Source organism: Pleuronectes platessa, chromosome 8, assembly GCF_947347685.1.
Source record: "Pleuronectes platessa chromosome 8, fPlePla1.1, whole genome shotgun sequence".
NCBI lineage: Eukaryota > Metazoa > Chordata > Actinopteri > Pleuronectiformes > Pleuronectidae > Pleuronectes > Pleuronectes platessa.
The window spans coordinates 15392128-15417721 of NC_070633.1; the positions used below are offsets into that span (position 1 = coordinate 15392128).

Consider the following 25594-nt stretch of genomic DNA (forward strand, 5'->3'; position numbering starts at 1 on the left):
ACACTAACTTATCTTTGGCTCTTTAATCAGCTGCGATTGGACGACAGGGTTAGGTTCGTCCCACATGAAAAGAAGGGCTCCACATCCTGCAACAGCAAAATCCTCTCTCACCGACAGGGGGCGGTACCTCCTGGTCGAAGACACCCGATAGAATATCATCGAGCGTAGAAGAAGAAGACACTTCCGGCACCATACAGCGACTGGCGCTAAACGGAGAACTACAGGAAGGTAAAGTCTCATTAATCGTAAACAGCATGTTTGTTTAATAATGTTTAACAGGTAACATTAAAAACACTTTGAAGTCTGTAATAGAGGCGACGTGCTGTTTATTTTAGGGGAAGTGTTAGATGTTTGTGGTCATTGACAGATAGTGACACAAACGATTCCTCTCGAAATGATACTCATTTGACCAACTTTAATTAAACGTCTTCCTGTGTTGTTACTACAACTTCATAAGTTATTTATAGGTTCAAATATTATAATAACTTGTCTGAATACTTTACAGTGAAGTTATAGAGCAAAAATGTTCATCCCAGTTTCTCCTCCAGACATTTATCAAAATACAAAACAGAGAAAAGCAGTTTTATCTGAACTGTGTCCGATTATTTATTGGTGATCTAACTTGATTAAGCATCTATTTGCTGGGATTCTTTATATCACGTCAATGGACAAATAATTACTTAAATTACATAAAACTAAGTGCCAAGTAAAATTGACAAAAGAGAGTAGAGCTATTTAAAATGTAAAGTAAGCAAAAACCCAGACAACCTGCTTTCTCCATCATAGTGAAGGTTGCAGAGGCTGACCACTCGGTACAAGTGGAATAGCAGAGTGCAAATAATTGTTATTAATTTGTCCTCTCCTATCTTCTTGTTGCAGGATGTCCTGTAACACCAGTGTGACTCGTGTCCGTATGTCGTCAGTGGGCCAGGCACAGACAGCTCCAGTCCATCTACTGCCCTGTGAGGTTGAACACGACGGGCCAGCCCAGGTCGCACAATATTTCACAGCGACCACTAAAGACCGAAAATATGGTACATACACAGTCTCTTTAATCTCCGTCCGATTTTTACTTTTGCAAATGAAAGCTGCATTTCATAGGGAAAATGATCAGACCAAGGCTGAGACTCACTTGTGTGTATTTCTCCCTTTACAGAGAAGACGGTGTCATTCAGGGGGCGTGGGTTGAAGGGGCAGGAGCTCAGCTGTCCACAGGGCTACACTGGCCTGGTGCTGAAAGACATCAACAAGCCCGGCTCTGACCAAGAGGTAAACTCCACTGAATCTGTCTGGACCAGTCATCATAGCATTGAATGCATGAGGCATAAAATTAGATGTGCAGGAGTGTGGGTGGAGAGAGTGGGTTAAAATGACTCAATCCAGAATAAAATATATATATGAAATAAAAGGTTGGTACTAAAAGTGATATCTGCCTCAAGCAGGGTCACTAAGCATCCTTGCACATGCTGCAATTTCTATTCTTGAACTTCATGAAATAAAACAATCTGATAGACACTCTTGTTTTTCTTTGCTGGGGTTGAATTAACTTCTTTTCACCTAAAGAAAACACATCAACAAATATGCAGTTTGACCACTGTTGCCACAAGTTTTGTGAACAACTAAATGTATACATGATGCTGAATGTTGTGTTTGTATGTGTGTTTCCAGGACAGGACAGTGAAGGTGTCCTCTGTGTTCGACAAGCTGACTTACTGGAACATGGAGACATCTCCGAATTCTGACGACACTGTTGTGATGGCAATGGATTGGCCAGAGCTTGCTGAAGCTGTAAGTTGTTGGTTGAGGATTTTTGACTTGGCTGGTTTAAGACTTTGCCTGTGTCACCTAATATTTGAAAATTGATCTTACATTATCTAGACTTTAGTTTAAGATGGGTTCATTTATTAAGTATGTTTAACTCTTAATCACAAGCATGGCTTTAAGGATATGAGTTAACTAAAGCTGCAGCTTTTTTATTCATGTAGTGAATAAAAATAATGAATTTCACATTTTACGGAGGAAATTTGCACATTTTTCGATTCTTTGTTCACTAACAGCAAACTATCAAACAATAATTTGAATCACACATTAGTTTATGTCACATCAGCATATATATGCATTATATGTTGAAATTACTTTTGCATCCTAAAAGCTTTATGATTACTTGAGTCTTTCAGTCCCCATACAACTTAAAAATATGAAGATAAGATACAAATGGTTCAATTAAATTGGATCTCTGGGTAGATATTGGATATTCTGGTTGATATTGGAACAGTGGCATTGCTCTTTGTTTAAATTCAATTAAAGAAAATAGACAAACATTATATTGACAACAATATTTAATCAGAATATCATTGTTTGGAAATACAAGGACACGAAGGTAGACAGATTTGTAGGTGGACACTGATATTTTGTCTCTTCACAGATCCACGGGCCGGTCGAAGACTGAAGTTAGAGACCAAACCTCCTGCTGAGAAAAGACTGGTTGATATCACCTCAACGTGTTTGGAATGAAATGTACAGATACTGCTGGTTACCGGCCTGTAAAACGACTTCCGACATACATGTGTAGTGTTAATGTTGCAGAGCAATAAGTTACAAGTGTAACATTTATATTTTTGTACATGTTCTCTTGTTGTGAAATAATAAAAAATGTGAAAAGACCCACTTGTGCATTTTCAGTCACTGAAACATGAATATTTACACATTTATTCTAAACAGAGTTTATTCACAAGATAACATTTAGATTTTCCACACTTGCTACTATAAAACTCGAAATAACTGATTCAACTTTCCTTTATGATTCTTAGGTTTCTGTGGCAATACCAATACTAATGACATTTCATTAAAACAGCTCCAAAAACAGGTGAAATGGTGCAGAAGAACAAATTCCACAGTGTCAAACAGTCATTGAGGCACATATACAGTTAAAAATTTCAACAAGACAGGAGGCATATGTGTTCACACTGTATATGCAGTTTGCTACGACAGGAGAAAATACAGAATAAGCAAAGATAAACACAAAAGGTATTCACTGCTGCCTCACCCCCACTCTACAATCCTACCAGGTAATGTAGGCTCATTGAATCGAACTTATTTTCCATTTCTAACAACTTTTATTAGATGCTGATGGGAAAATTCATGAGTCTATGAAACATGTGATAGAGAAATTGCAAGGCAGGACATCATAAGGCACAGTGCTGAGAGAATTTACAGTTTATTAATTGTCGTTTATATAACTTTAGAGCAGAGAAGTTGTGGAGCAGCTATCAAGATCAGATTCTGATTACATACTTTCTGAAGATATGTGCTGCCACATAAAGGACAGATCGTTTCATCCTGTTAATAAAACAACAAACAGTGCATCATGGGAGGACATGGGTCGATTTCTGCTGGCACACAGTCACACTGGAAAGGCAATTTGATCAATTCAAGCAACACTAAGCAACTTTTTAACCTTAAAATAGCAGCTTCGAATTGAGTTCCAATGGTTCACTGACTGAATTAAGGAGACTGATGCAGCTTTGGTTTCCATTCCTTATCCTGAAAGTCTGTATCACCTCTATGTAATTTTGGTAACCGGATACGATTGTTGAGAAGTGTGTAACTGACCGGCTTCAATCATCAGACACAGCCAGTGAAAAAGTTATGCTTAACTGTAGATAAGTTAAATAGACTTGTCAGTCATTAAAACTTGAAATATGAAGAATTGAACAGAGTGAACAGAGAGTAGCCTCTGTTTCAGGAAGCCAGAGATCATGGGATTATATCCACCCCTCAGTTTGGGTGAGTGGGACTGTGCAACACATAGATAGACTTAGTTGTTTCTCCTACTGTTAACCCATTAATTGCCTGGACATAAAGTCAAATAGAATTAATCACCATGTTCTGCTGCAGAGGGCGCTCCTTCTCAATAAAAGTTAAAAAGTGTTACTTTAAAAGGGGACATATTATGCCCATTTTACCACAAGTTGATATGGTTCCTTGGGGTCTTAATGAAATGTGTGTCACATATTTTGGTGAAAATACCACATGGATAATTTAAAAACAGCACCCTTTTTACCCTGACTAAAACAGCCTTCCTCAGAGTGACCTGTCAAGAGGGAAGAGTGCTTCTTTAGTAATTTGATTTAAAATGTTGTTAAATTAATAAAAAAAAATCTATCATAGATTTGCCTTGTCCTTTTGGGGAAGTGTCAAATGTTAAAATGTATTGTTAAGTATGAAAGAAGGTAAATAATGCACATATCTAGATAAACAGATTAGTGTTTATATTTAAAAAAAGGCTTTCTCAGTATTTATTTCAGAAATGTAATACTTTGAAAGCAGATTGGCTGTTACTTAATACGGCGAAAAAATTACTCAATTAAGCCTCTCAAACGTGAATATTTAGATTATTGTAGATTGGTGTTTCAGTTTTAACTTTTGGTCGGATAAAATAAGAAATTAACATTTGAAGAAACCATTTTGGGCATTGGGACATTGTAAAGGAGATTTTCACCATTTTGTAACATTTTTAAGTCGACACAATTCATCAATTGAATGAAAAAGTCATTGCTAACTGCATCCCCACTTCATTTAGGGTGGAGGTATTATTACAGTCAGTATATCAGATACAATTTTTGTGTGTGTGTATATTAATATTGTGTGTTAACTGAGATCCGGAGGTGGTTGTGGGGAGAGCTCCATGTCTGCCTTGCTGCGTTTGGCCGGCAGCGTTTGGTCATGAGCTTTGCGAATATGTCTGTAAAGGTCGCCGGACTGTGTGTAGCTCCGATAGCAGTAGCGGCACTCATAAGGGCGCTCGCGTGTGTGCACAATGGCGTGACGCCTTAGTGTGTAAGTGCATGAGAATGTCTTTCCACAGACGCCACAAGTGGGGACGTCCTCCATGAAGTTACCCATAGAGTCCTGGTAGTACGTTGGAGTCTCTAAATGCTGCTGAGCTGTGGACGGAGTAATGAGGGAGGCAGCAAAAGAGGAGGGTTCCTGCAAGGAAGGGCCGGCACCTGAAGAGGAAGAGGAGGGAGAGAGGGGGAAGGAGTAGTCATTTGAATGGGATGTCATCTGTAGTAGGGCCTGCGGGTGGGAGTGGAGAAACTGAGGACTGTTCAGCTCCTCTTCCTGGAGGTCGTCTTCAAAGTCATTGTCCAGTTCCATCACTGGTTCTCTCTCTCTGTTCTCCTCCTCCAGCTCTTCATCAGATATAACAATGGCCTCCACTTTGACTGTCACATTCTTCTCATTACTGCTGTCTGTACGCACACCGCCCACATTTCTTGTGGTGGGTGAAGCTCCGGTATCCCCCTCAGGTCTCCCAAGGTTTGGTGGCTGACAGTGAATGTGAAAGTCTGAGCTTTGGCTTTGGAGTGACAAGGTGTTCTGGATTCGAATTTGGGGAGGTGCACGCTGGATTGGTGATGGTGCCGGATTGGATTGTAGGTGTGAGTTGGGTGCTGACGCGTGGATTAACATGACCATCTGTTGTCCTCCGTCTGATGTACCTCTGTGGTCAGTCTCTAGGCGTTTCCGAACATCATTGTGACGGGGTAATCGTGGTACGTCCTGATGAAGGCTTGGAGAGAAACTGGATTCTGACAGAGCAACTCCTGACCGCCCACCAGCCACACTCACTGGGATCAGGGAGGAAGAAGACGAGGAAGAGGGCAGCTGGTTGCTGCTGCGGCAGGTGAAAGAAAGAAAGGAATGAGGATAAAAAGAATAACAACAATAAATAGTAAGAATGCCCATTAGTACACAGCAAATTTGGGTATACCCTGTATATTTTACTGGAACTACCGTTTGAATTCTACTTCTCTCTGAATATTCTAAAATGTTAGTCGATACATTTACAACAGATTTATACCTGTACATCTCTGTGGTGCTGCAGGGACTGCTGAGTGCTGACCCCTCCCCCCGACCTCCAACTCCCAGCTTTGTGTGACCTCCAGAGGCAGGGACAGATTGACCAGTGGTGAGGCCCTGCACGAACTCTCTGCCTGGGGGGAAAGGAGGGGAATCCATACCTGGCTGAGTGGTATCAGCAAGATCTGGGCTCAGAAGAGTGTGAATCCGTGCCTCTGATGACCCCCCACTAGTCCTCCGCTCAGACTTGACAGACTCCAACTGCCTCTCCACCACCACTGGTGAGAGTCGCACTGCCGCTGCAACTGAATTCAAGTGATCTCCTGCCATGGCCACAACAGGTTCAGCTCCACCACCATCACTCTCTCTTCCCATCTCTATTGCCTTCCTCACACCGGCACTCTCCTCGGAGCGAGTGCTGTCGGCCTCAGCCAGAGGGCCTCGTCTCTGCAGTCGTCTTTTGCAAACTCTCACCACCTCATTCATGTGCAGAAAGCTCGCAGCCGCCAATATGTCCTCCACTGGTGGAGCCTCCTCCAGCTGCAGTACACCTTCATAAACAAAGTCCAAGAGCAAGCCAAAAGCAGCAGCCGTGACAATGTCACTGTCGAGTGTGACAGAGCAGGTCGATTTGTTTTCACCATTGCTCCCTGGGGAATCCGAGTAAAACATGTGAAAGAAAGGCGAGCAGGAGGCCAAGACAGCACGATGAGCCATGAAACGGGATGATCCCACCAGGACAGTGCAGTCACAGAGGAAGCCTCGCTGACGCTGGGAACGCAGCGCGGTCAGGAGCTGCTGGGAATGCTGGGGGAACTCCATCACCTGTACAAGACAGAGGATGAATCAGTACAGACAGCTCTGGGGTCAGCTAGAAAGAAACGTTATCGTATGATTTCTTCAGATAATAATGACCTGCACCAATTTAAAATTGGGTCATCTCTTGGCAAAAAATATCCATAAAGGGTGAGTCCATTCTGATTACAAAAAAAACACCACTCATATTTGATGAAGGTTATTTTTATAAAATGCAATATTCATTACATTCTGTTCAACACTTGTGGGCCACCGTACAAAATAATTCCAATACAGTGTGAGCAATAAGAACAGAGGAACATCAACATGTAACTGACTTAATGACTAAATGACTTCATGACATCAACAGTAAGGCAGAACAGCGGGGTACTCACCGGAAGTGTGGCCCGTGTATCTCTTCAACTGTCGTTAATGAAAGGTGAGTCTTCGGAGCGCTGCCATGGTGATCCGACCAAACCCCTCAGCGCTGTTTTAGCATCGCGTGTCACACTACATACAAACAACACAGTCACTGAGGGGGGGGGGGGCGACAGAGCTAACAGCGTAAGAAAGGTATGACAGAGATATTCTTCCAGGCACACAGGTAGTTCCTGATCATCCGTGCTAACATCTGTTAGCCAGGTCAGCTCAGCCTCAGTCTACAACCCCAGAGCTCCACGGCCCCATGGTTTCTGTTAGCACCCGTTAGCATTGACTTGAAACAGAGCGCAGCGGTCCTGCTCTGGTGTAACTCCTGCGTTTAGAGAGGCGGTGAAAGTTTTCTTACCTGCGACAGATGCTGCTTGTTTGTTTCCATCCCAGACAAAATGCAGCTCTTCCTCTTTGGTGCTTGGGTTGCGACGGCCGCACTCCACCTGCCACACCGCCACCCACAGGCGGGTTGCGGGAACATGAGGAAGTAGGTAGCTGGCTGCATGTTTGTTGACAGAAGTCGTGGCGACTCCTCTGATTCATGAGTAACAGTAGTTTGTGACAGTAATTTACTAAACTCGCAGATTTATACATTACATCACCCAGCAGCTGGAAATCATGATCTGAGTGATAACGCTCACTGCATTGAAATGGACAGTGACAGAGGAGGAAGAGGAGGAGGAGGAGGAAGAGGAAGGAAGAACCGTGGTGGAGAGGTGAGAGATTGCAGCGTCACAGAATGAGATTGTGCCCATTTTATTAACAGCTCAAAAAACGTATTTCTAGCTCATGACATGGCTGTGATATGTAAAAAAACTAAGACAGGCTGCATTGGTAGATTGTAATCGTAAAGTCTGGGCTGTATTTTTAAACCACAGCTATATACAGAGCTGAGAATGAGTGTCTCTGTCTGTCCTCCCTGACCAGGACAGAAATGTCCGACTGTCCAAATCCATGACTTATGCTCTGCGTCATGGAGCCAGCCAGATGGGTCTTCAAATGAGAGCAGGTGAGCTGGTCATAAAACAAATGTCCCTTCACCTATACAGCCACAGTCTCTGTCCAAAGTCTGGATGTATGAAGCGTTTATCTTTTCACATCAGTCCGTATCAATGATTATCACCATAAACGTCACATTATTATTTCTTTTAGGTTTACTGACTGATTTTTTCTCCTGAGTGAAGGTTTTCATTTTTTCTTTATGATAAACACTATTTTATTAATCTGAGGTAGAGCACTTGAACGAAATATGTGTGTATTTAACGCAATTGTGAATAAAAGGCAGAAACTCCTGATGACACCATAATACAACATTTTCCTTTTAACAAACAAAATTTGGATCTCCCTATAAATTTTAAGGTCTACACCTTAGCATGTTGTGATTTGGCACATACAATTCAACTGAATTCAATCTGTAGTGCTATACAAATAAAGTTAAAATTATTATTATGTTGTGGGTTTACTCTTGTCTTAAGCCTCTATGACATAGAAATAGAAATGCTATACTGTATTATTTTCACATATCGGACTGTTTGATTTTAATGTGACCAATTTGTTCACTAAACACAGATGATGAACAACAGCAAATGTTTTGGGTCTGTGCTTCAATCCCAGCCAGAGTCACTAATATTCATATTATGAACCATAGTCAAAGCAATCCAAAAAATCAGGGTTATAGTTTAACATACGTAGGTTCCTCAGGCAAAAGTTACAATTGACCATATGAGATAATAATTGACATTGTGGTAAATGTTGCCTTTGCTATTATGGACAGGTCTAGAAATGGCAGTGGCTTTCTTTCTACATCCTTCACAAAACCATCCTCTCTATTCTGAGTTTCACAGAATGCTTTTAGACTGTAAATGTATTCCAGTGCAGCGTGCAGTGCACAGAGGTGAGTGGAAAGTGGAACTGTGACCAGAGTTATAACAGCTATCATTCTTCACAGATGGCTTCTTGTTTGTGGAGGAGCTCTTGGCCCACCCGCAGTTTCGCTCTTACTCATTGGAAGACATCGAGAGAGTCGTTGTCACAGATGACAAGCAGCGCTTCAAGCTGCGTTCGCACCCAGAGGATGGACGGATGGAGATTCGAGCCAACCAGGGCCATTCGGTCCAGGTAAACAGAGCAATGTATTTTCGGATCATTTGTATTCCAGAACAGAGACATGTGGACATCTGTGGCTGACACAGAAAATAGTTTTCAACAGCAAACCAGAATGCCTTGCCAGGATGTTTGGGGATATGTTGTATTCAGTGTTATATTTGTGCTGTTCATTTAATGTGCACCAAAACGGCTTTTAGATGGATCACTTTTCCTCTTCGTGGACTAACATGATAAGTTTATATGCACTGTATCCAGTACAGTTTTTTTTCCAACTTTTTCCCAAATAGTAGTTTACTTCACTATCACTATAGATCTTTATAACTAATCAAGCTAAAACATCCCCGACATTCTCTTTACAAAGTCTAACAAAACTCGTAATCGTAATTAGTCCATCAAACTTCTCCCTGGTTCCTTTGCTGGTGTCAGGTGAGGGATTTGGAGCTGAAACCGGTCCTGCCTGGTTCTTCAGACTATCCTGCTGAGGCCGTTCATGGCTCCTACCTCAGCAAATGGAGCTCGATCCAGCAGCAGGGTCTGAGCCGCATGAAGAGGACGCACATCCACCTGGCAACCGGACTCCCAGGGGAGGATGGCGTCATCAGTGGTAAACTCTGCATGTGGTGTGTGTGACAGAAAAGGAGACACACACGCGTGTCTTCTGGACATTGATAAAACTGGTCCTACAGCATTATTCATTTCCCTCCAGGAATGAGAACAAACTGTGATCTTGCCGTGTTCATCGACGTCCCAAAAGCTCTCGCTGGTAATTTTAGCCTTTTGACTGTTGCCCAATTCAGTCCACATGTTGAGCCAATATCTCTCTAATGTGTGTTTTATATGTATTTGTGACCGAACAGATGGTATCGAGTTCTTCTGGTCAGAAAACGGCGTGTTGCTGACTGCAGGTGACGCAGAGGGAAAACTTCTCCCAAAATACTTTAGCCGAGCCTTAAGACTGAGACCTACACGTAAGAAAAACTATCACATGGATTTTCTGATTTTGTTTTGAAGGATTTATCATCTCCTTGTTCACTGAGGTCACTCTGGTCCTGTGTTTCAGGGAGCATCCTGCCACTTCAGTAGCAGCAGCCTGCATCACCTCTATGTAACCTGGGGGACACACACCTCAGGCTTCCTGGAAGACGGCTCCAGCCAAGTCCGCCAGTGGGAGGAACCAATGTTTTGATTGATTGCGTTAGGTGGGTTCAAAACAATGGTGATGATTCTTACTAACTAATTAAACAATGTATCAAACTATTACAAAGAAGAGTTAGTTGAGACTCTCCATTATATCTGTACAGTAAATACAAAGCAGCTGCTTAGCTTAGCAAAAAGACAGATTTATCCAGTTAGCCTTATTCTGTCAATATTTAGTTAACAAATTCATCTTCACAGCACCTTTAAACATCACCACTTAACAGGTTATATATTGTTTATTATTTTATACAATGTAAAATCACAATACATATTAAGCTGCCCAGTTGTTCCCATCTGTTTCCAGTGAACATGCTAAATTTACTTTGGAGTATTTTAACTGAAATTGTGAAAACAATCTGGAAAATGAATAAAAGTGCTGTAGGAAAAGTGAGAGTTTAAATAAAGGAATATGTATATATTTTTTTTTATAAGTTGATTTTTGAATTGGTCCAAATTTTCTTTTGATTGAAAAATGTAAGAATAGTTAGAAAGATCTGATTAAAGCTTTGATTAGTGGAACTTTACTGTGTTGATATTGAATGTGTCCATCTATGAGTGTACAACAGTTCTTATTGTGAATATGACCATTACACATGTTGTTTATGAAGAGTTTACAGTATCAAACATGCATGTTTATGGGGTTCTAAATATGTTCCTGGGTTTTTCTCTCCTGCTCTGATTAGAGAGCCCTTGACCATTCCCCTAAGTGTTGGCTGTGATTAAGCATCATAGAAATCCCATCAGTGTGGGGATACTAATTCATCTGTGGTTGCAGGAAGTTCTCACCTGACTGGGCTACCATCCCGTGATTGGTTGAGGCTCATACTAGTTCCCTTGGTAACACTTGGCACTTTGGCATGAGCATCCTCGGGAATAGGAGAGTCAATTCAGAGTTAATCCTAAATTAAACTAAATTGGAGAACTTGTCATGGAAAGAAACAGGAAAATTGTAGGGAAACATCTTTATTTATAACCAAATTAACCAACTTAAGCTAACGAATGTCACTTTTTACATGTTCCCATTGTATTGTTAATGCTAAATAAACTATGGCCCAAATAGATGACCTGGTCAATCTTTCTAAAAAGTTGTAAAATAACACTAGTCACAATCACACACACGCACACACTCTGCCTGCTTGCACCAACAAACAAACAAACATTTGCGTGTGTGGTTAGCCATGTGACTCTAGGAAAGCAGAGGGTGCAGAAACTGTGGTTTTTATTTAACGGACTGACTTTACTGTGACTTGTAAGATATGGACACACTCACAGCATGTAAGAGGAGATAATTGATCGAAAGCTTCCTGCGTAACAAACAACAGAAGTTACCACCATATGTCACGACTACCCTGGAGGGAAGACAACAGATCATTAAAAGTGGATTATTGTATTTATCCTAATAAATCTTTGTTTATCCATATGTTCATGTGGCAAATATTGTATTTCTAATTGTTTGCTCTCATAATAATGTAGCACTTATGTGATATTCATTACTTACAAACGTTTAAGTGATAATATGACTGCAGCGGTGGACAAAGTTTAGCTTTGCATACTGAATAATACTGATTACAAGTCTGAATACTAAAGGGTGAAAAAGAAAAGTAGCTGGTGGCTCATCCAAAATGATTTTGTCCCAGTGATGCTGAACCAGATGTTTACTCCGTCCTGAAGGCAAGTAGAAGTCAGCATGAGGACCCGTCGACTTGAACTCATGTGAAGTCCTCCATCCTCTGACGAAAACCAGTGTGTGTGAATCTAACACTAGATAAAAACATAAGTGGGCTGATAAAGTGGGTTTACACATTAACATATGAGCAGTATATCTCTTTTTGACACTTTTTTTGCATTCGACTGAATGCAACCTAGAATGCACGGTGTGTTTTCGTCTCAGAGAGCTTCATGGCCTCCGGTCAGCTTGTGAAAGAGTTCCTCATTGAGCGTGTCGCTCTTCTCACGACTGCGTGTTGACATGAAAATGTAGCCTCCAATAAACTCATGAACGATTTTACAGTCAGCAGTCACGCAGCTAAACGCGATGTTGATGTTGCCTTCAAACTCGATGGCCATCTGGAGGGGTCAGAGAAACACACGCACACAAGGAAACAATTGTTAGCTAAAGATGAATGTATAATATCAGAAATGATAATAAGACAGCGAAAAAATACAATGTTGACAATTTATTAGGGGATCCTTTAAAAGAGACATTTTCAATTTTTCTTTCCCCTAGTGTATAATTGGTTTGTTTCTATGTAAAAGTTCTGAAAAGCTAAAAAAGCTGTAAGTCCACAGCTCCTCTCCAGCACAGAACACACTGCTCCTGAAGCTCCTGAAACACCTTCTCAGTGGTTCGGCCGATACGTCCGCACCATCGAGGTGTCAGGGACATCACCCACCTTCACATAATGCATGCCAGCAGGAAGTCTGGTCCCCCCCTGATAAAGCCAGGTAAAGTAAGAGAGGAGGCTGACATTTCTAACATGCACCGGAAGCAGTTGACCAATCACAACAGAGAGAGTCAGCCGGCCAATCAGATTAGACTGGGCTTTGGAGGGGGGTCTTAAAGAGACAATGTGTCTCTTTTAAAAGATAACTCTTCCCTGTAAGAACTAAAACTCCTCTGGTTTTCTAGTCAGTGTTAATGGGGTCTCTTCGTGTATTCCCATTTCTAAGGTTTTATTGCTGATCAAGTCACCAGTGTTACGTAGAGTTTCTCTCTCTGTGTTTAAGTAAAGTTTTTTTATAGGTTTCTAATGTGGCAAATTCAGTCAGACTGACATTTTTGACTTTTCATTAAGTTACCACAAATAGATTAGTGACATAAGATTTTCCACATTCCATGAATGCTAAGAAAACTCAAATTCACCAGCACATCACGCAATAAACCAGATTACAGATTCTGACCTGTCGTATGTCCCAGTTGACGTTCCACTGCTTCATGTTGTTGTAACGCCATGTCTTGACCACATCACCCACCCCCAGGTCAATGCGGATTAGACGGTTAGGGGCGATGCCCATTACCTCGTCTTTTCGGCTACCTTTGAACCTATTGGTCAGAAAATGTCTTGTTAAATTCTTGCTTTGGATACCATCACTCTTATCAACACTCATGTTTACACCACGACTGTGTCAAGAGCAGGGACTCATGAATGAATGTTTGAAAGTTTCAGAATTCATCTTCTGAATGTGTCAAGCGAATAGGTGGTAGTTGCAGACAATCTACATTTGAAAGTCATTTTGACAACATTTTTAAGGATCTTAGATGTTTGTATTGTTTGGCCTTAAACTGTTTACTCTTCATTTCTGAAAAGACCTTCAACTTTAACAGTCATTGATATATTTATGCTGTGTATGAACAAATGTGTATTTACATTTTACGTAAAAGGAGGAAATATGTAAAATTATGAAAGTTCTAGATTTCGGACATCATGTTGTGAACAAAAAAGATTAAATTGATGAATTCTGAAAAAGCTTCTAAGTCAACTGTAAACGTGACCTGACAACGAAGTATGAGAGACCAAAGTCAGGAAGAGCCTGCCAGATCTGCAGGAAGCGCGTGACTGCATCAGTCAGCGAGAGCTGAGCCACGTTCTGGTACGCGTCCAGGATACGAGGGGTCAGCTGGAGGAACAGGCACAGGGTAAAGATCAGATGTAAACATACATTTGCTGCACAAACTGATTCAGTCGATATCCATCCCTGGGCTGCTGCAGATGTCTAATACAAATAAGAAACCTTGCATCGACAATTTTTTTAATAATTTGGTTTCTATGTAGAAATTCCTCCTCCTGTGTGGCTGTTGTACCTGTTTGATTTTGTACTTCTTGTGGTAGCGTGGCGATACCAGACTGTGGGCATTGATGCTCTCGTCACTGGCAGGTGCGTTACCGTGGGAACCAGTGTTGGTTTGCTGCATTGCCAGGAAGGAGTGGATGCTCTGTATTTCACTCTGGAAACTGCTGTCGGCGAGACTCTTGCATTTGGAGGCCAGCCGACATGCAGCCATCCACTGAGCATACTGCTGCTTCTGGAGGGCGAGAGGCAGAGACACAGTGTAGTGCAAGAGAGAGAGTTAGTGAGTGAGAGTAGAGGAGAGGTGGAACTGGGGTCAGAGATGTGAGATAGTGAGACAACGACATGAGGTGTTGAAAGAGAGGTGATGGAACTGAGAGGATGTCACATACAGACACAAGGAGAGGCGTGTGTGTGTGTGTGGGGGGGGGGGGGGCCTTACGTTTTCACAGCGCAGATAGACCTCGTTCATTCCCTCAGGTGCTGGTATCAGGAGTCTGATTTGGAACTTCTGTGCAGCCACGTTAACGTCTGGCGCCACTTCACACCCTGTGTGCAGAGTCAATATTACAGTCTAAGAAAACTGACATGTTACAGTTATGGGTCAGACATGGCGATGGAATAGTGTTGGAACATACCGAGGAGGGGAACTAGGCTATCCACAATATATGGAAGTAGTAATGTAACAGTAATGCTGTAGTAATGTAGGTGATCATTTCTGAGCAGTGACGTTTCACAGATCTGAATAAACAGGATGCTAAACTATGACTGCCGGTTCGTCTGCCACTAATGGTTACATACTGACTTACAACTATTGCTGACCTGACTTAGCAGGAAATATGATACTAATAAAAAGTATGATAGTCTGTTCATTACCTTTGAGGTTTATCTGTTGGATGGGCTCTCCGATGCTCTCCTCTTTGCTCTTGAAATACGAGATGGATGTATCCTGGAACTTGAACCAGTATTGTTTGTATCCCTTCAGTGTCAGCCTCTTTGGTCTGAAACACAGTCACATGGATAGGTTTCACCAAATGAACTGTTACCGGTCCATGTATAATAGAAATGATAAAGGAATTTGTTTTGGACATTGGCTCAAAAGTCAAATATTAGTTCAATAGCAGATGTTTATTTATGTTTATATCATTATAAAGATGATTTAATGTGGACCTGAGAGGTTGGAACATGAATCTCACCTGAATATCTTCAGATAGTCATTGAGTTCTGGTGCAGTCATGTTTTCCTGGAGGAATAGATAAATGATTCACATTTCACTCTCGTGTTTCCATGAAGAACAACGTAAACATTATTATTCTTTGAAATCTCTCTTTAAACTCATACTTCAAACAAAAATAAACAAGAACGTGAGTCAAATATGTCTGACCAGCAGATCGGAGGCGGAGCTGCTCTCTCCTTCCATCTTGACTTCTAGACACTGCAGGGCTGATTCCAGGTCATCCATGGCTGCACTGGAGCTCAACATCTGGGGCTCCGACTGAGACACCTTACTGATGTGGTACTACACGAGTTTCAATGTAAGACAGGAGAGTGATAATCATGTACGAGATGTTTAAATGTGTTGGAGCTTCCTATTTTCATGTAGATCCAAAAATCAGTTTATAAATGGTGACATTTTGTAACTTGTCTTAAAGAGGGGAAGAACCTTTGCAACTAGGTGTATCTTTAACATAAATCTGTTATTAAAGTTATAAGAATTGGGTGTAGAAGAAGTTATGACTAGTGTCCAGATGAACTTTTCAATTCCTGTAAAATGGGACACTTCAGAGTTTCATAGGGGAATCGGTCACTTCCCATAGAGCATTTTCAATATAATGGTTCCATTTCTGGTGAGGCACCCATGTCTCCCTCAGCAGCAGAGTTTTCTACCTGCAGAGCTCCAAACAGCATCATCTCCTCCTCGGTGCAGTCGATGTCCTCCAGCAGGATGTTCCAGCGAGCCTGCTCATAAAGTTGGGTCAGACGCACAACATCGTACTGCAGGGACACACGAGAGGAATGAGAGGGTGAAGGTGAAAAAATGGTTATACTGTCACTGTACTGTAAACAAAAACATGCTGTTTTAACACACACACACACACACACACACACACACACACACACACACACACCTTGGGTTCTATGTCATAGAAGGCGAAGTATTTGAAGCGAAGCCAGAGTCGATCATTTTCTCTGATGCCCTGCTGCATAAGACAATGGGATGAGTCCAACCACCTGAGAAAAAGTTTATATGTGAAATATATCAATATACGTATATATTTTTTATATTTTTGTGATTGCCAAGTACAGGAGAAGTACCACAATTCCTGAGATCTACTGTGTATCTGTCTGTGTATTGTTGAGACCTGTCAAAAGGAGAATTTCCTTCATAAATATTCATTTGTATATTTTTTCATTTGATTTTTCACTTTAAACTTGAGAAAGACGGTTGGAAGAAAAGAGTGAAAAAAAGAATAGGCAGATAGCAGTAGTAGTAATACCTTTATCAACCAAGACTGGTACAACTGAAAAGTTCTATGTCCTTGTTAACAACATGTTTACTTTTCTCAAAGTACAAGTCAAAATTTGAGATGTGAAAGAGGCTTGAGTCAGTGAATTAGTATGACACATCTACAATGTAGACACTTCTCTTCAGTTAAAAGTCAGAACCATGATTCCTTAGATTCAGACTCTTTTAGAGAGACAGGAGGCCTGAAGCAAAACTTTGTATATAACCTGTTATATATAGTATTAAACTGTGGGGCTGTAGAGCTTTAACCTAGTTTGTTCTTGTCTTAAAAGCCACAGCTCCTCACTTTGTTAATTAAGTTTAGGTTGGTTTTTAGCACACGTGTATGTGTATGAACATACCTGCCATTGATATGGGCCTTGTCTACCACGCTGGCTGCGCGGTACTGCTTGGCTATGACTTCTGGGGCGGGGGGAGGCTGAGTAACCGACAGCATCTTGTAGATTGCCTCCATCTGAGGTGAGTCAGCAAAGTGAGCTGGCATGCCATTGTACAGACAAGGCCGGGACACTGTAAATGAGGAGTGAGTTGGAAGGTTACAGTAATATAAAAATATATAAATAAAATCTGACCTCCCCGATTAATGTCTCAGTTTTTACTGTAAAACGCACAATAGCTGATTTAGAAAAAAGAAAGAGAAGAAAGTTGCTACTATGGTTTATTTATTTGTATGGCACCTTTCAGACAAGCACCACGAAGTATACTTAAAAAGCTGTATTAATCATACAATCTTTTTTCAATTAAATTGTCTGTTTGTATAAAAGCTCCTGAGGATAAACTATCTCAGCCTTGATTGTCCCTCAGTTTCTTCTCAGAGGCAAAACAGACTCAAATCAGGATCTTTCAGTGATTATTGTTATTACCTTAGCCTCCACTCAGATATTGAAAAAGGTTAAAAGGTTATTTTAATCAGTTTCTTTATGATGGCACGGATACAAAGGGATACCATTAAGGACAAATAAAAAGGTGAAAATGGCAGTAGTAAATCAATCAATGACAACATTTGACATATTCTACTTCTACCACATAAACATTTTAGAAATGTCAAACTTTTACATAAATTCTCTCAGAGACACCACTTCTCGGATGTGTTCATGACGGGTGCGCGGAGTATGAAGTGTGAGCTGTGTACCTGAGGAGAGAGGCACCTCGGTCAGGTCGTAGATCTCCTCCGCTGAGTCTTTGTCTTTCTTCTTCTTTTTCTCCTCTACAGGCCGAAGCAGGGAGAACTCCTCAGGGTGACGGATGTCTGTAGAGGTAACACAGAGGAAATAGACATTTGATTTATTTAGCAGAGTTTGTCTCAGCTGTAATACAATGGTAGTGTGTCTGATTCCAGGTCAGAAGAATGCGTGTGTGAGGGTGTGTTAAACAAAGTGGGGAACACGTTTTTCAACTTCTTCTTCTAAACAACTGTAAACACAGTACAAATCTGTGCTAATACATAAAAACCTATGATACAAAGCGTATTGAAACCTGCAGAGTATACAACTCAAACTCTCCGAATTGGCCTGTGCTGCTCAGCTTATTCTTTACAATTATACAATTATACCAATTTATACAACTGATCTCATAGATCAGCTTTGTTCTCATCCTCAGTGAGTTGAATTGTGTATATATACTGTATCTGCCGATCCAAAGGCTTTTCAATACGATACGCTCTACCACCGTTTATGGTATTATATGTTGACAAACCTGTTTGCACCACGTGACTCTGTGGCGCAACGGTAGCGCGTCTGACTCCAGATCAGAAGGTTGCGTGTTCAAATCACGTCAGGGTCAGGATGGATAATTTTTTTAAACTATTGTTAAGTGCCACAAGCCTTTTGAAACTGTAACAAAAAGTGACGGTAAAATGTTCTATTCTTTTCTTATCGTGATCATTCAGTAAATCAACAATTAGATTCAAGAATCACATCAAAAGATGTTCCAACCCTAACCCACGGACAGTAATGACAAAATCCCTGGAATGAAACCACTGGGAATAATAGGCTGATTGAGTCTTTATGTACTGAGTTATAATCCGTTCACAAGAGAGTTTACAGAGAGTTATTTCTGTGTCTGCGTCTAACAACCTGCTTCATGGTAAATTTGATAGAAATCAGAGCTTTCTTAAACTGTACCTCAGCTCCCTCTAAGCTGCTTTTCTACTGACAGATTTCATTATTTCCCCTAAGTCTGCTGCTTTTCAAAAACCTTTCCAGTCAGTTGCCACCTCCAGGGGATTTTCTGGTGAGGAATCGAGATCAAGAAGTGCCACAATTAGACCTAATGAAAGCACAGCAGATGGTGGAGGACTTGTTTTCAGTCAATGGTATGTGTGTGTGTGTGTGTGTGTGTGTGTTGTTACATTCAAAATAGATTGCAACATATTAATGAGACACTTTTACATATTCTGAATAATTAGGTCGTGAACTGCTACTGAGTAGAAGTAGAAAGAAACAGAACTGAGGGAATAGTTAATTACTCTATTACATTAGAGGTACTAAGGAAAGAGTGAAACAAACAAACAAACAAAGAACGAATGGACTCACTGAGCATCCTGCAGATGCCCATCACGGTCTGGAAGACGGGGTTGGAGAAGCAGGCGTGGAGCCTCAGGGTGATGCCGTTGGGCAGACCCAGCTTCAGGGGCTTGTGTCGGGGCATGAAAAGCAGCCGAGCATCAGCATGGATTTCGTATTTCTCCAGAGTCCAGGACGTCCTCAGCAGCCACCGCTGCTTCTGCTCCCACCACAGGGCATGGTCCGACCAATCCCGCTTGATCTCTGCAGAGGACACACAGAACAAGCAAATGTCACTGAAGGCTGAGGATGAGTTAACATTCGTTTGTTTCAAGCACTCACAACAGTAAAGTGACAACAAGAGGAAAACTATTAATTTATATCGTATACGTTTTATGTAGCCTTGTGCTACCGTTCATTTCATTAGGAACAATCCATTTTATGTGACTGCATGTGATGCAGTGGACAGTAGACACAACTATTAAATTACTTATATTAATTATGGTTCTGTTCTGTTCAATTATAGAGGCTTCAAGAGACACAGGTGTTTACCTTCTGTTTTATGTAAAAATGTCTGCTGTGAAAAACGTTTATCGAAACTACATATTTAAACAGTTGTGGCAGTAAATGAGAATGAGTCATGGATATTTGTATTTGTAGTTTGATAAGGACCTCAATGTTCAGTGACTCTGTGGCGCAACGGTAGCGCGTCTGACTCCAGATCAGAAGGTTGCGTGTTCAAATCACGTCAGGGTCAGTTACTCTGACCAATTTCAGAATTTTCTTTGGACTGTGTGTGGATCATTATGTGGTGAGTTTGTGGCTTTAATGCACCAAGCACAATAAATGTAGTGATAACTTTATTAATGGTAATAAATCAGTTGATGATTAGAATAAAATGGTCACTAAGCTCCTTGCTCGTCTTTTCTTTTGTCCTAATTCTCTCACAGGAAATCCCAAAAGCATAGCATAGCAGCCACCTGACTTAAATTCCCCCAATGACGTATAAGAGATTGCAAATGACGGCTATGTACAAAGAGATAAATATAATATTATTTGAGAGATTGAGAGACAGACTGAGACAAAAGCGTCAGACAGACAGTGACCTACGTGTCTTTTCCACCAGCTTGAGAATGACCCCTCCGACGTGGAGTTCAGAGGTCACGCTGAGGTTGACAGGTGGGGAATCGGGCCCCAGGTCCTCAACTGTGACTGCCAGGTCCCACGCTGCCATACTGGGAGAGAGAGAGAGAGAGAGAGGAATGAAGGAGTAAGGTGTGATGGAGTGGAGTAGACAGATACCAGGAGAGGAGAGGAAAGCAGCAGAGACAAACATGGAGAGAAAGAAGCTCTAGATTTCTTCAAACTGAAAACAAGTTGTTAAAAAGGGTGGTCAGAGAGGGATTTTTAAATGTTTGATAAATGTGATTCATCCAGTGTGTACAAAAGATGAACAAGACAGATCTTATTGAATGATATCAAAATAAAACATCCATTTCACTGCCAACATCAACTCTTCAAGTGAGGTATTAAAATTGATCAGATGTTTCTTCATGGACATTTTTATAATTTAATCATTATTTTCCTGTCAGTAGTGAGAGGTTATGCACTTAATCTCCGAACTAATTGTTAACATGTTTAAAAGTATGAAAAAAGATCATAGCATTGTGTGTCAAAAATGTGAAAGACATTTTCCAAGAGGGTAAAACTGCTGTGAAAAGGTAAATTACACATCCTGTTAAAAGAGCACGAGGGAACTAAATATTAAACTTATTATACGAGACAAAGAAAACTTGCATATTATATTACACAGTTCAAAGTCACATGATACGGAGTAACACGAACACACACGCATACACAAACTGGATGACCTTATACTGACATGTCCAGTTTAAAGAGCACTTCCTTTTTCTGCTTCAAACTATCGCCATGGACGCACACTTCCGCTTTCTGACGCTCCCACAGTGTGATGTTCATCTCGAGCTCAAACGGTTACTGCGTGTGTTTGAGAGGGAGTCCGATTCCAAGAAATTACAGTTGATATGTGTTAGTTCCTCAGTTTTTTGTATTTTCAAAGACTGGTATCACAAACGATACCATGGAAATGAAGAGATGTTGGGTCCGCACCACTCCTCACCTCTTTTAGAGGTCTAAACTTACTTTACATTTATCTGAGTGGGTTCCGATGTGTAACCAGTGAACCAGTTTCATTGTATTATATAAAGCGGCGTAACCTTTTTGTGATACAGAAGCCTCACATGTACACACCCCATCCTAACTTTCTCCGTCACTCATGCTGTCACACACACCATCACACAGTACAAAAACATTACCTTCAGTTTCCTCTGTTCAAGGTTTTGAGAGAAGCAAAGTGGAGGGACCCCTGTGCCTCTGCCAGATCGCTGAAGAAGCTCCCCACGTTTTCTGAGAACGTTTTGTGTGATGAGTTGTCGCGTCTCTCGGGTTGGGTTGTGGTCTGTGCAGCTACATCTGGGGTGCCTTTGTCACTTCTGTCAAGAAAGGCTTGTTCCTTTTTTTGTCAGTTTCCGCCAGGCGGAAATGTGAAATAGGCTCAATCTTGACTGACAGGCCGTGTGAGTTACTCATATCAGGAAATGTGCATGTGCATATTCCTACAGAATATGTGGAGGAATTGTTGAATGACAGACAATACACAGTATCACTCTCTTCCATTTGTCAGTTAGCAAGCACACACACAACTCATGGTAGACCACAGATCCCATTTGGAGTTTTGCAAGATTAGCAATAAGTAGTCTTAGGATATGTGTTATTCACTCTGCCTAGAAAGTTATATTTCATCTATATTTGTTGTATGTTTGTTTGTTAGCAGTATTATGCAAAAATATTTTACCTCCAGTTTGAAATGAAGGGATAATGGGTTTATAGCTAAGCCTTTCAGTTGGCACTGTCCACTGGGAATCTCCTGTACATTGTGTGAGCAGCAAAGTCAGAGAGTAATGTTAACCTGATTAGGGTTGACTGGTTGAGGGAAAAAATCCTTCAATCGAATATTGATTTCCTGAACTACAATCATGGACACAGTCTACTGATATTCAGTTGCACGAGCCGCTAGGGGGCGCTCAAATGAAGGAAAAAAAGCATAAAGTTGCCTTTAGGGACCGTTTTTACGTTGTGCATTTTGGGCTGAAGGAGAGAAACACAGTCAACAGTGTGAATAGAAAACTATACTACTGCATCCTACTGCAATACGATGTGTGAAAGTCATTAGACAGATAGTCCTAATATGTAATTATTTTAAACTGAAAAAAAATACATGCGTATGAGTATATTTTTATTTTATTTTAACTTTTGTTAAAGCCCTGATTCCTTTCGAATAAATATTCTGTAAATATTCACATTTCAGATGTGTATAAAATTTAAGAAACGTTCTGTGATCGGTAAAATAATTATGTATATAATACTTGTTGCCATGATAAACTATTTCCGTAAATTTTTAAGGCGGCCTCGGCGTTGTTTTGTCGGCCTCGGCTCTCGCATGTCATGTGACTGTGTGAAATAAAAAATAAAAGTAGTATTGGCCACACTGTTACATTTCATTTTCTCTGGTTATAACAAAACGTTTGTAAAACAGCATTATACATCATGTTAACACATATTTACACGTTTTAATATGAGTATTTCGAGTGACAGTTAACTGGCCACCCCCCCTCCTCTTGTAGATGGTAAAGTCCACACGTTTTGCTTCCAAAACAAAAATGGCACATGGAAGCTGGCAGTCAGACGTGCAGTGAAACGTCCGGTGCGTGGCTCGAACCGAAAACGAAACGTGTAGCCGATATCCGTCTCCGGTGAAGCTTCTGTAACTCGACCCGCTATCGCAGCAACCCCTTCCCCGTTACTAACATGGCGCTGCAAATATCAGCTCTACTTTCACATGTCAGAGCCCTGCCCCGCTCCTCCGGCTCCCTTCTCCGTATCCGGGCCGATTTCCAGAGAGTCGCGGCCAAGTTCAAACACACAGCGGCTCCAGGAAGTCCCCGGTCGGGATGGAAGCCAGCCACAGGTCCTCCCCGCGGCCATATTAACGCTGCCCTCCGAGCAGAGAAGTTCTCCGCAGCAGCGGCGGCCGCTCTTTGGAAGTCCAGTCTGGGCCACAAGGGGAGGAGAGGCTGGCTGGGTAAGGTCGCCCTCGGTGCGGCCGTTGGAGTGAGCACAGTCGCGCTGGTCAGGTGTCTCCACACCGGGACCCTGTCCGCCATGCCCGTCAAAGTTAACCTGAACTCCCCGGAGGGAGACTGGAAGGAGACCAAGGGTGAGCCCGAGCCACGAAACCAGAGAAGATGCACATTTAACAGAGCTGTCAACCTGCCACTGGTTGATAGATGTACACAGTTTACACTAAAGTTTAACTACCAGCCCCATGCATGTAAGATGAAGATGATGATGAGCACAATTATCTAAGAGCTTATGGCTGCACAAACATCACCTGAACGAGTAAAATTTGTTTTAACACTTTCCCGAGTCAGAGTCGAGTTAGTTCACAAGATACCGTACAGCACTATAAGACACTTTAAATATAATTAGATTCATTTATTTATAAAGGGCCTATGCTAGGGTAAACAAATCAATTTATATGAAACACACTAGTGAAAACATCAGTAGGATTTATTTCTTTTCAATTTCTGCCAATTGAACCCTTTCACCTAAATCATACACACTGGAGCTTTAAGGTTATAAGATGAAACATATAAACATATCAGTAACATTTGAAAGTCTTTCTCTTGACGTAAAGTGGAGCTTGATGAATATCAGTTGTAAGTTCATAAATGACAGACAGTCCATTGGCAGCACGTGGAGCAATCCCCTCGCGTCTATGTCCTGTTAAAACAACCAGAATGTTATTGCTGTCCTCAACTGGCAGGCCGATACACCATTAACTCGGTAGATCGTGCTTTTGCTATGCCCTGATATACCTGCATAAGAAGAAATATTTGCATGTATTGTTGGGTTTTGTACAAACATGCACACACACACTCACAGGGGTGAAAATAGTACCCAGCTTATGGCTATGTCAGCCCACAAAGTAACAAGTATCTCGCTATCTGGTCTCTATCTTCATTATATACCTCAGATGTCTTGCTGTCTCTGTCAGTGAAGGACCGGCGTAAGCACTACAGGACGTCTAACTTTGTGCCATTGGACGACATCCCAGTGTGGACCCCCACTGCAGGTCAGAAACCCAACATCAGTCGAAGTCACTGTCTTGTTTACTCAGGAGTGGGGAGCTGTGGTGGTGAAACTCTCTCGAAGAGAAGTAAAGACATGTGTACAAGTGTTATTTGGCTTTTGACCTCACTACATCGAAGAACTTATACAATTCTACACCAAGTGCATATCAAGAATTTATGATCAACACAGAGACTTTGAAGCACCTTGTTTTCAATATGTAATATAAATGTTTATGCATAAATAGTGTATAGTGCATAGTGTACGTGATGTGTAAACTCTTTTCACTGTACAATACAGCAGATATTTAGGCGCTGTCATGATTTTGCTATCCAAGTTGCTCTGATGCTGTTGCTATTGTTATGCAGAGGCTAGGTTGTCTTAATTTAGCCATTGCATGTCCTCTTTATCGCTGAAGACCAAGAACTATGGTTGATTAGAGGTAATGGAAACACATTTGTCTTTTATAATTCAATCATAAAGCAAGATACCACTAATGTAAAGTCTCTGTTACAATTAATCATTTTTTAATAAATGAATCTGGCTGAGTAGATCTGGTGATGTAAAAAAATGTGTGGGACTGTGTTGGGAAGATCAATGTCAAGTATCAGTAAGGATAACAGTTACTACAAATTCAAGAGGAGAGTTAAGCTGCCAGTCAAACCCAATTTGTCCACACCCACATAAGAGGTCTAATCACAAATCACTTGTGTGGGTGGACTATCGGTGTCCAGTGGCTTTAATTTTGTTATTTTGATGGTAGGTATGGGACCAAACCACCAACACACGTCCCTTGTGTAAATTTACCAGATAAAAAATGGCTCATCATCAGACTGAATGTTCATCCTGTATTTCTGTGTCTCATTGTCAGGTGGTTCTGAGCCAAGCCGCTATCAGAGGAATGAGAAGTTTGACCAGAAGATTTCCCTCTACAGCGGTGACATCACCAAGCTGGAGATTGATGCTATTGTTAATGCAGGTAGGTGTGTGTGTAAGTGTATGTTCTTAGTTGAAACAGTGAGGGGGTGTGTCATCCAACATGGTCACAGAGGATCTATTTTTACACATGTAAAATAAAAATGTAAAATGGCATAAGGCACGGTTTTCTTTCATTTTTATTTCCACTATTTGCTGCAAAAGTCATAGTTTTCATCGGGGAAAAGAGAAAACT

At 41.3% G+C, this 25594-nt stretch overlaps 5 protein-coding genes and 2 non-coding genes across 12 annotated transcripts in view; 5 read left to right on the forward strand and 2 right to left on the reverse strand.

Moving 5' to 3' along the window:
- Window positions 1-115: 115 nt before the first annotated feature.
- Window positions 116-25594, forward strand: part of rnaseh2c (ribonuclease H2, subunit C) — a 165516-nt gene continuing 140037 nt past the window's right edge. Inside the window, exons 1-5 of one of the 2 annotated variants that reach the window (XR_008339499.1) lie at window positions 116-228; window positions 880-1034; window positions 1157-1269; window positions 1669-1788; window positions 2426-2564. Coding sequence is in view for 1 of the 2 variants with exons in the window: in XM_053428556.1 (XP_053284531.1) it covers window positions 881-1034; window positions 1157-1269; window positions 1669-1788; window positions 2426-2449 (411 nt within the window). In the remaining variant the exon portion in view is untranslated. Of the gene's footprint in view, window positions 229-879; window positions 1035-1156; window positions 1270-1668; window positions 1789-2425; window positions 2665-25594 lie in introns of those variants that run through there. The other variant, XM_053428556.1, reaches the window with a different exon arrangement.
- Window positions 2708-7524, reverse strand: zbtb3 (zinc finger and BTB domain containing 3). Of its 3 annotated transcripts, none has more exons than XM_053428549.1 (4): window positions 7448-7524; window positions 7056-7170; window positions 5867-6690; window positions 2708-5677 (listed from the first exon to the last, which is right to left on the reverse strand). In XM_053428549.1, the coding sequence occupies exons 3-4, from the start codon at window positions 6685-6687 to the stop codon at window positions 4651-4653; spliced, it is 1848 nt and encodes a 615-aa protein (XP_053284524.1). In that variant the 5' UTR covers window positions 6688-6690; window positions 7056-7170; window positions 7448-7524; the 3' UTR covers window positions 2708-4650. The 3 variants fall into 3 exon arrangements, with proteins under 3 accessions (XP_053284524.1, XP_053284522.1, XP_053284523.1); XM_053428547.1 differs by having other exon boundaries at window positions 2708-5680; XM_053428548.1 differs by having other exon boundaries at window positions 2708-5680; window positions 7056-7192; window positions 7448-7495.
- On the forward strand, window positions 7547-10919 carry trpt1 (tRNA phosphotransferase 1). Its single transcript, XM_053428554.1, has 7 exons — window positions 7547-7808; window positions 8020-8101; window positions 9041-9210; window positions 9625-9802; window positions 9905-9961; window positions 10056-10166; window positions 10259-10919. Exons 1-7 carry the CDS (start codon window positions 7743-7745, stop codon window positions 10279-10281), a joined length of 687 nt encoding a protein of 228 aa, XP_053284529.1. The 5' UTR covers window positions 7547-7742; the 3' UTR covers window positions 10282-10919.
- fermt3b (FERM domain containing kindlin 3b) lies at window positions 11343-21756 on the reverse strand. The gene is made up of 15 exons (XM_053428546.1): window positions 21549-21756; window positions 20326-20450; window positions 19246-19479; window positions 17844-17960; window positions 17053-17221; window positions 16314-16416; window positions 16072-16179; window positions 15569-15703; window positions 15381-15427; window positions 15061-15185; window positions 14627-14733; window positions 14198-14419; window positions 13889-14013; window positions 13297-13438; window positions 11343-12462 (listed from the first exon to the last, which is right to left on the reverse strand). Exons 2-15 carry the CDS (start codon window positions 20447-20449, stop codon window positions 12283-12285), a joined length of 1938 nt encoding a protein of 645 aa, XP_053284521.1. The 5' UTR covers window position 20450; window positions 21549-21756; the 3' UTR covers window positions 11343-12282.
- Window positions 18422-18493, forward strand: trnaw-cca (transfer RNA tryptophan (anticodon CCA)). The gene has a single exon. It is a non-coding gene; the product is annotated as a tRNA-Trp (tRNA).
- Window positions 19901-19972, forward strand: trnaw-cca (transfer RNA tryptophan (anticodon CCA)). Its single transcript has one exon. It is a non-coding gene; the product is annotated as a tRNA-Trp (tRNA).
- Window positions 22924-25594, forward strand: part of macrod1 (mono-ADP ribosylhydrolase 1) — a 111805-nt gene continuing 109134 nt past the window's right edge. For 2 of the 3 annotated variants that reach the window (XM_053428551.1, XM_053428553.1), the window contains exons 1-3: window positions 22925-23509; window positions 24329-24427; window positions 25295-25402. In XM_053428551.1, coding sequence (XP_053284526.1) covers window positions 23101-23509; window positions 24329-24427; window positions 25295-25402 — 616 coding nt within the window. In that variant the 5' untranslated portion in view covers window positions 22925-23100. Of the gene's footprint in view, window positions 23510-24328; window positions 24428-25294; window positions 25403-25594 lie in introns of all 3 variants that reach the window. The other variant, XM_053428552.1, reaches the window with a different exon arrangement.